General features: G+C 39.1%; 2 protein-coding genes across 8 annotated transcripts in view; one reads left to right on the top strand and one right to left on the bottom strand.

Moving 5' to 3' along the window:
- herc2 (HECT and RLD domain containing E3 ubiquitin protein ligase 2) overlaps window positions 1–5,197 on the bottom strand; it is a 54,205-nt gene extending 49,008 nt beyond the window's left edge. For 3 of the 5 annotated variants that reach the window (XM_067512363.1, XM_067512362.1, XM_067512360.1), the window contains exons 1-5: window positions 5,061–5,197; window positions 4,197–4,305; window positions 2,990–3,083; window positions 2,725–2,856; window positions 613–835 (exon numbers count right to left, since the gene is read on the bottom strand). In XM_067512363.1, the coding sequence (XP_067368464.1) occupies window positions 613–835; window positions 2,725–2,856; window positions 2,990–3,083; window positions 4,197–4,268 (521 nt within the window). In that variant the 5' untranslated portion in view covers window positions 4,269–4,305; window positions 5,061–5,197. The remainder of the gene's footprint in view (window positions 1–612; window positions 836–2,724; window positions 2,857–2,989; window positions 3,084–4,196; window positions 4,306–5,060) is intronic. The other 2 variants (XM_067512361.1, XM_067512364.1) reach the window with 2 other exon arrangements.
- A 137-nt stretch (window positions 5,198–5,334) lies between these two features.
- Window positions 5,335–8,439, top strand: nipa1 (NIPA magnesium transporter 1). 3 transcript variants are annotated; one of them, XM_067512372.1, is made up of 5 exons: window positions 5,771–6,233; window positions 6,379–6,426; window positions 6,553–6,643; window positions 7,068–7,228; window positions 7,430–8,439. In XM_067512372.1, the coding sequence occupies exons 1-5, from the start codon at window positions 6,101–6,103 to the stop codon at window positions 7,933–7,935; spliced, it is 939 nt and encodes a 312-aa protein (XP_067368473.1). In that variant the 5' UTR covers window positions 5,771–6,100; the 3' UTR covers window positions 7,936–8,439. The 3 variants fall into 3 exon arrangements, 2 of the variants coding, with proteins under 2 accessions (XP_067368473.1, XP_067368474.1); XM_067512373.1 differs by having other exon boundaries at window positions 6,067–6,296; XR_010914978.1 differs by lacking the exon at window positions 7,068–7,228 and having other exon boundaries at window positions 5,335–6,643; window positions 7,430–7,569.
- Window positions 8,440–9,130: the final 691 nt, after the last annotated feature.

The raw sequence follows: 9,130 nt of genomic DNA on the forward strand, positions 1-9,130 counted from the left end.
CCTCAAAATTAGTATGCACACAGTTAGGATGTTTCTAAACAGTTGCAGTTGAGGGAGACGCACAAAGGACATATTTGTGGTGACAGGATTAAAGTTTGAAACTTTTGACAGGAAGTGCACACTAATAATCACAGACTGGCTGTGAAAAAGTGAGACAAAAACCATAACAAAACTGTGTACTGCTATTACCAGGTATGGGAACATATCAAAATATACCAGCTTCAAAACTGGGTAAAGACCAGATTCTCCAGACAATTCGCCAATTAAGCAAAGAACCTTAAAAAACGATTTTTAAAACAATGCACTAGCTAAAACATCTAACACCACTTTTAAAACAATTACAGAATTCAGTTCATAGTAACTGCTATGTATGCAATCAATGGTTATACAAAAGAGCTGTTGACTAATTAACATTCCGTAAACTGGGTCACAGGAAGCTTGGGCCTAGCACAGCAAGAACTGAGTTAGAAAACTGCATGCAAACTCCCCTTCTTTACTATATAAAATGTTAAATCCATGGTTGATTTAACAGCTGGACTTTCTTGTTGTAAGCTGATACCAATAACCACTGATTCAACGTCTCAGCACACTATAATCGTCCTAATTTTTTACCTCTTATTGTCAGCAGTGGGCAGTGGTGGGCTGGGTGTCGTCTTCCAGCGGACTTTGTACTTTTCCTCCATCATGCTGTGGCTGAGAGAGATGAGGTAGCGCTCCAAGATGACGAGGCGCTGGCGCAAGCGTTGGGCAGACAGCGTGCTTTTGGCCATCTGTGCCGACAGCTTCTGCTGGTCATCAACCAGGACCATCAGACAGTCCTTCAACTCATTTTCATCTACACAGATGAGCAATAAATTCATTATCATAGGAAAAATAACTAACTATATAAAACAACACTAACTACAGGTAAAGCTGTAGTCACTGTAGGTCTCCCTAAGTTGTGACCTCATCGGTTGCTGATACCGGTCGTAAATATTAAACATGTTTAAAAACTCTTTTCAAAAATGACTGACAGAGACTGGGTCTTAAGACTAAAGACTAGAATCTTTATACAGCACAGACTTAACAATTTTCTCTGCCAACTGTCAGCATTGATTAAGCCAGACTGACAGTGACCAGGACCAACAAGGAAAGTATGTGCTGGCTGCAACACTTATCACAAAAATATGTCAAAATGTACATTATTTGTCATAAACTGTTCACCAATGGACTCAGACTTGGAATAATATTTTATATTACAATATATTTAGAATTATCAAATTATTTAACGCTGGATGATACTAGACAAAAAAGGAAAGCACAAAACGGTTCAACAATTGTTCCTATTCTGTAAACATACTGCTGCATTTTAATAATTTAAGTTGCACTGTGGCCTTAGAAAGATATCGTTTTCACTTAAGTAGTTTATGTAATGAAGACTATTTTATTTTATAAAATAGAATATTCTGTTTACTAACAATAAAACCTGCACTTCAATATAGAAATATTACACCAGTAGTAGATGTCTCAATCAAAACCCATGTATGTACTAAATAAACAGCTCTGTTTCACAAAATCTGCTGACACTAAACATATTAGATGAAACTTTCACTGTTGAATTATTGTTTTTAAACACATTCAAAATACCTCCCACTGGCCTTCATCGCTACAATCCTTTTGTTCTGAGCTGGTTCAATAAATAAAGCTATTGTGTGTCAATATTGCAATGTAGAAGGGAAGACAAGATGGGCCAAAATAGCAGGTCTGAAATCCACTTAAGCTTTATGTAAGCCAGACTAGCCTCAGGTTGTATGAGCCACATTACAGTCAGCTGTGCTCAACTGTCAGGACAGATTTGTATCCAAGCCAGACAAAGTCTCTTTCTATTTATTATCCATAACCCACGGCAAAAATGGAACACGTACTAAAGAAATTTTAAACTGACAGAGGTTCTATAAAATATCTTACAGGAAGTAAGGAAAGGAAATGTACTGCTGAGAATCAGAATAATTTGTCACGTGTTCAGCCTGTTTTCAAACAATAATTTGTTCTGGGCTGTAACTGCTAAGAACAACATGTTCCAAATATCTGACCACCCAATGGAAAACCAGGAAGTAAGCAGTTTGAACTTTAAGCATCAGTGACAGAGCACTCGTCCATGTGGTTATCCAGTTACACTCACAGTAGCATCAGATCGGTATAATTCCCTGGCTGGGTCAATAAAATAAATAAGAAGCAGCCATGTAGCTACTAGCAAAACCTGAATTCACTAGGCATAAAGCCCCCCCCCCTACATCCAATGCTTATCTCACAGAACCATAACATAGTTCCACCCAGTCCCGCCAGTAAACACAGCTTGGGTGAGAAACACTACCCTATGCTGGACCACATTATAACGCCTACCAAAATTACACTCTGGAGGAGTAAAAATAACTACTCGAACCTGCGGACTGCAGTTTCCACAACTCACGTGCCAGCAAAACATGTGTACAGCAGTAGGGGCTGACATGAAATTGCTAAACACAGAGGATGACCATGTGTTGAAATGGTCAGTATCACTGTATCAAGTTAGCATTTAGGTGTTGTGAAACCATGTGGCATCGGTGTGATGTTTACCACACTTGAAAACAGAAATATATAAAATAACAAAAGCTACAAATACAGAAAAGGACAGCATCTTAGCAAACCTCAACAGTATAAGCTCTAGGACAACACATTTTAATCTTGCACAGGCTGTGCTTTCACCTGGTTGCCGTCCCCAATCCCAGGTCTCAATGATGGAATGGTGTACAGATGTTGATGTCTCTTCCTCTTCTTTTTTTTCTTTATCATTGGGTTCATCTTTCTTCTGGGTTCCAAAGCAGTCAGCGCAATCTTCTTAAAAACAATAAATAAATTTTAAAAAAAAATCACAATAACCTTAATTACGATTAGCGAGATTAAAGCAGCTTTCCATTCTGTACCCTGCAGAAACAGGGTAAAGAAATACTGTAATATTACAGTGACATACCTGGGTGAGCTGACTCCTCTCCATTGAAAGTAATCTCTTCATCTTTTACCATTTCATTCCACATCTCACTCAGTCCCTCAGAAGAGAATGCCCGCTACCAAAGGAAATAAGACACTGAAAAACTTTCTACACATATCAAATTTACAATATTCAAATTATGACATCAAGAGTTTATGTGTATGTATGTGCTTGCTTTGTAAACTCTTGCTTTGTAAACTGCATCATCTTCAAATGATCAAAAAATATCGTGCAGACATGAATTAATTTTTCTGTTTGCTTTGTGAAAGAAAATCTGTTATGCACTCTAAGAAATGACACTAACAACCCAACACCAAGATTAGGAGAAAAGTGGAGAACAAATTATAACTGCTGAAACTGGCTTTGTGTTACACCATGCAAGAAATGCTCACAAGTGGAAAGCCACCCTTTGCCTTTAAGGTTCTCACATCCTACAGGTCAAAAATATGTTAGCCCACTGGTTATACTAGACCAGCTGCCTTCAGCACTGCAGAGGATGCATGTTATGAAAACATGACAGACTTCACCAGTTTTAGTCCTTGTTTAGCGGTGCAAACCAATTTTAATGTTCAGGATGAGTCCAGACAAGCTGCAATTTGTGAAGGTGAGAGCAGACAGCTTGGTGCACAGCCTCTTTTTAGCACGAGTCAGTTCAGGCTCTTGTCACTAAATCTCCTCTAAACTCATCATGTATCAAGGCCTCATAATTACTGACATTAGTTTGTTTTCAATATATATCTTAATATCTATATTTTCACTAACTTACAGTGTAATTATTGGCTCTCACTCTTTTCACAAGCTCAAGAATGACACATTAAAAACAACAAGGACCTGTGCTTAAGGGTTATACATCTAACAGCTTATTACAACAAATGTAACCAATTTCAGAAAAGTATGTGTTTATGCTAACTAAATGTGTTTGCTTTCAAGTAACATGCATTCACTTTTCTGCATCACAGAAAAAAACTTCTGAGCCTTTTAGTATAATAATGCATAATGCAGCACAGTTTGGCTGAAATGTGTTTTGGAATAAAGCAGTTTCTTAAAATAGGAAGGAAAAGAATTAATACACAGGCACACAGTTTAAAAAATGTCAAACCTTCTGATTCTTACTAACCCCCAGGTACATGTAATTGAGCTTACAAATGTAGTTTTAATATGATTCCATCCTTTTACTGAGTACATGTACCTGTAAATCTATCTTCAGCCATTTGTCATGAAATCTCAGCTGAGCATCGAGGGTAAAAGATGGAGAAGGCATCTTCCCCTCTCCTCTCTGGGCTGCAAGCGCAGCCAACCTGAAAGACACAGATAAGAAGCTATGTTTTATTCAGATGGCTAACATAATAACGTGCATGTGAATCGGTGAGGTTGGAGCCTCTTGCCCATTATCATAAAATGAGACTGGTAATATTAGCATGCTACTTTTTCAGGATTCATTCCAGTTGTATTTGAATTAGATAAATGGTAGTTTAATTGGTTTTAGAATGAAACCTCACACTATTGATGAACTCCACGATTTATTGGCAGGTCTCAGCCTAACCGTTGGGCAAACTTACTTGCTAATACTTAACAATTGTGACCTAAACAGTGCATGAGCGTCATTTACATTATTACTTAACATGGGGGCTTTAAGGCCAAAGATTAACCCTTAATCATACTGTTACGTTACATCAGAAGCTGGGAGCAAAACTAACGTTAAGGATATAGTAGCACTAATGCTAACAGGGGTACAGGCTCTGTTGACGTTGATACTGTTATTTTAGCCAGGTCACCGTAAATGATAACAGAAACAAGGCCAGCGGGTAATAGCTCACACTGACACAGCATCATTACGCTAATAACGCAATATCTAATGCTAGGTAACGTTAACATTAGCTTGGTGGCTAAAGCTAACCACTTACAGCTAACACTAACACAGCTAGCTAACGCTATACCAGCTCTAATCATACAGGCGACGAGCAAAACGCTTCTGTGACATGGCAATGAACAAGCTGCAACGTTTCGTTCAGAAACCCAGCAGCAAATTGGTCCTTTTTTAAAAACATATTACCTGAGGTCTCTTCTCGAGTTATTCTCGTCCCCTCAGCTGGTCTGCTGCAAACAAGACGTTCATAATGGACTTGATTGACAGGCGGTGGGCTAGGGCACGAGGCATGGAAACAAATTACGTAGTTGTAACTGGGGGATTCAATGCGCTGGATCTGTTTCACTAGAGGCGGCCGAGGCTGTTTCTAGTGAGGCGATTCATTGGCCTTGGGTTCTACACCGCCCCGCCGTACTGTCCGGTGTTGTAAAATGTTCGCACCTCTTCGCTTCGAGGCGGGACATAGGAGAGGCGGAGTTGGCGTAAAGGAAGCTGTCCGCTAGAGGGCGTCGCGTCGCAAGTAAACTATGCAGTTATTTATTTCACTAGTTGTGTAATTTATACACATATGAGGTGTATGCAAGGTATTGGACGTCTCTCACTTTCTGCACACTGCTGATGTTGTAGATTTCAGTTTAAATTGATACATCTATACGTTTATTAATAAGAGTATTTATACTCATTGCTGTGCGATTCTAAATCGTGTAGTTTGCAGTAATTATCCTTGAGATGTGTTTAGAACTTAATCGGAGCCCATCTATTGAAAATGAAATGGGAAAAAAAACTCCTTTAATATTTGGTGTGACCTTCACAGACATTCCAACAGCAGGACAAACAAAATGATGTATGGTTCAGACAGGTAAACCTTGCCCGTGTCCTTTGAGTTTCATGTCGTATGGCACACAGTAGTTTCTGCTCCGATATAGTCCCCTTAAAAGGGACTTGGTGCCATTTTATTAATTAGGACGAATATTCATTAATCGTATACTTTTCCATAAATTTTCTGTTAACAGTCTTTAGATTGTGTTAATTTTCTAGGTATTTGTAACAGTTGTCAGATTAGAGAGAATGAGGAAAACTGGAACGGTGCAGCCTGGCGTCAGAGGGGACCGCACATCCGCTAGGGGGCGCTCTAACTGTTGCCCTGCAACTGATCGCCGACTGTCCACAGTCCTTTTCCGAGGACTGTAGACGAGAGATAAACTAGATGAACAGCAGCCACAGCCATGACTCTCAAGACAGAATCAAGTGCCATCCCGCTTCCAGCTTCCGGAATAGCAATCGCTGTAATATCAAGTTTCATCAATGGGTCGACGTTTGTGCTCCAAAAAAAGGGAATATTACGGTCCCGCGACAGAGGTAGACTGAAAGAAAAGATACAAGGAGGAACATGAGTGTGTTCATTGAGGAATATCCCCATGGGTAGAAGCAGGAAAGCGACAATTTCAACATCACTAAATCCAGTAGTTTCTACCAACTGAACTGTTTATCGTGTTTCCTCTAGGAGGCTCGTACCTCAGAGATGTGGTGTGGTGGAGTGGCACAGTGTCCAGTGAGTATAGCGCCATCTATCGACTCTGGAGACGCAGAGCAATGGAAAGTCACGTGATTTGTTTTCGTTCTCGGCATTAATGTGTATGACGAATGTTCTGACACATCTGTTTATGAAACTCGTTAGTGATTGTTGGTCAGATTGGGAATTTCATGGCTTACAATGTGGCTCCTGCTGTGATAGTTACACCACTAGGAGCCCTTGGAGTGTTATTTGGGTAAGTCTTGAAATATGCAGTACAAACACCAACGCACTGTTCTTGTATCAATTTTCACTGAATTGCACGTTGTATTGTTAATGACAATAGAGTTTGTCCATATCTCACAGTCAGACCATTTAAATATTCTTCTGTCATTCGTTGATGGGTATGACAGTACTATACAGCGACATGTTTTTTTTAAAGTATTTAAAAGTCACAAATTTGATATGGTGAACATTGCAGCAGAACTGCAGGAAAATGTTATAGTACTGTATAATCATTATTATTTTAGTACAATTTTACGTTGTTGAAGTTATTTTGGTAGCATGAGTATAAGCTGAGAAGCAAAAAGTCAAAGAATAACATTGTTGCATTGTATAATACTGTAAGGATTCTACAAGCTGCTGTGTGAATCTTGCATGTTGGTTCTTTTGTGATGCAGGGCTGTGCTGGCTTCTTGGGTATTGAAGGAGCATTTAAATATCCTGGGGAAACTGGGCTGTGCATTATGTTGCTGTGGTTCTGTTGTGCTCATCATTCATGCCCCTAAAGCAGAGGCTGTAAAGTCAAGACTGGAGTTAGAGGAAAGACTGACAGACCCAGGTGCCATTGTGTTCTTTAATTTACTTTAGTAACTTGGAAATGTTTGCTTTCAATTTTTTTTTTAAGATGAAGTACAGTGGTGAGGTCAGGTACGAACAGTAAGGATTGCCAATGAATACTCAATATGTAATCCTCCTTACTAAACTTTCTTTTCTCCTTTGGAATACACAAATCACTAAAATGTACTTTCTCATCCTGCAGTGTTTGTAATGTATGCTCTCCTTGTGGTCCTGCTCCTGATCGCTCTGATCACATGGGTGGCTCCAGCTTACGGCACATCAAACATCATGGTGTATATCACCATATGCTCCCTCCTGGGAAGCTTCACTGTTCCAAGCAGCAAAGGACTAGGCCTGGTGGCCCGGGACGTGTTCGATGGAGGGCCATCGAGCAGCAGAGCTCTGGCTCTCTTCCTGGGCTTCCTAGGGACGCTGGCTGTCAGCATCCTGACACAGTTCTTCTTCATCAATAAGGCCTTGGAGTGTTTTAGCTCCAACATGTTTGAAGCCATATACTATGTGACGTTCACATCCACCGTGATTCTTGCCTCAGCTCTTCTCTTCAAGGAGTGGACAGCATTGACTTTGACGGACAGCCTCGCCATGCTCAGCGGTTTAACAACTGTGTGTGTTGGCGTCATTTTACTCCGCATTTCCCAGGAAGCTTTGCTTACTTGGAAGAAGGGGGCACAAGAAAAGACAGACTAACCGTGATTCCATAAGTTTACTTAACCCATCACTTTCTTAACACACTGCTAACTTCAATTTAAAATGCTAGAGAATTTTTAAAACGAGTTTTACTTCACATTTTACTTGAATCTCTTTGCAGTTTCCTCTGAAACAGTTGAGTTAGGTGCTAGGATATTAACATTTCATTCATCAACTTTATGTTTTTACTTATTTTAAACAGTTGCAAGACAACTTTCAGGACATCAGGTGCATTATTTCATGTGGTGTGTTCCATTCATGACTCTAATGGGCCCCTTAAATCTTGACTCAATCAGTGCCAGTCTGTCCTAGTGTAGAATCACCTACACTGTGACTTATTCAGCATGTCAATGCATCATTCAGTGTAATTTCAGGTGCAGTCTCTTAAGACCAGGACTTGTATAAAAGATCAGTATCAGCAGTGATTGGTGTGTTTTGTGAACTCATTGTTTAACTGTTTAAATGTGACTCTATTTATAATTAAAATGTTATTTGGCTGAGGGATTATATATTTATGTTCTTATTTCTGCTACTGTGTGTGTGTGTGTGTGTGTGTCTTAAAACTGCTGTGCTGGCATAAAAAAACATTTCTTAGATTCATTTCCGGAGGAAGACCCTCTCCTAAAACCTTGCTTAATTTGTGTATAATTAAACAAAATCAAACTGGTTATGTATCAGCGCCAGCTGTGAAATATATTTGCCATTCCATATTTGTGCAGTTATTCCCTACAGACATATGTACTGTCAGTTCTCTGGGGAACAAAATTGAATTAAATACCCTTGCCACTTGCTCTCTAAAAATGGGCGGCAACAACATGTTTAATGGCAGTGTCTATAAAGTGTAATAACTCTCAGAGCCTAATTTTCCGTTTACAAATATCTTTATGAATTTTTTTATGAAAGAGGTCAAAAAAGAGATTATTTTATGTTAATAAATAAATAGATAATAATAAATAAATAAACAAAAAAGTGTTTGTTTTACATAAACTCGCTCCTTCCATGTATTTATTTATTTATTGTCGAACTTGAGACCTATACAACAAACTAACAAATTTTCCTTTCCAGCTGATTTTTCCTGACATTTTGCTATTTTCATCGTTTTACTATTGTGTGTTTTTGTATACGACACGTTATAAAGACGCCAGTAAAACATCATGTGACACAGATCATGCAGCGTGTTATCAGCGGCTGTGTT

Source organism: Channa argus, chromosome 8 (genome assembly GCF_033026475.1).
Source record: "Channa argus isolate prfri chromosome 8, Channa argus male v1.0, whole genome shotgun sequence".
Classification (NCBI taxonomy): Eukaryota; Metazoa; Chordata; class Actinopteri; order Anabantiformes; family Channidae; genus Channa; species Channa argus.

What these genes read in the sequence shown, in the direction of transcription:
- nipa1 (XM_067512372.1), top strand. Translation starts at nt 6,101, where the DNA reads ATGACTCTCAAGACAGAATCAAGTGCCATCCCGCTTCCAGCTTCCGGA. An exon ending in GTGGAGTGGCACAGTGTCCA is followed by an intron (nt 6,427 to 6,552) that starts GTGAGTATAGCG and finishes GAAACTCGTTAG; the next exon opens with TGATTGTTGGTCAGATTGGG. An exon ending in GCCCTTGGAGTGTTATTTGG is followed by an intron (nt 6,644 to 7,067) that starts GTAAGTCTTGAA and finishes TTTGTGATGCAG; the next exon opens with GGCTGTGCTGGCTTCTTGGG.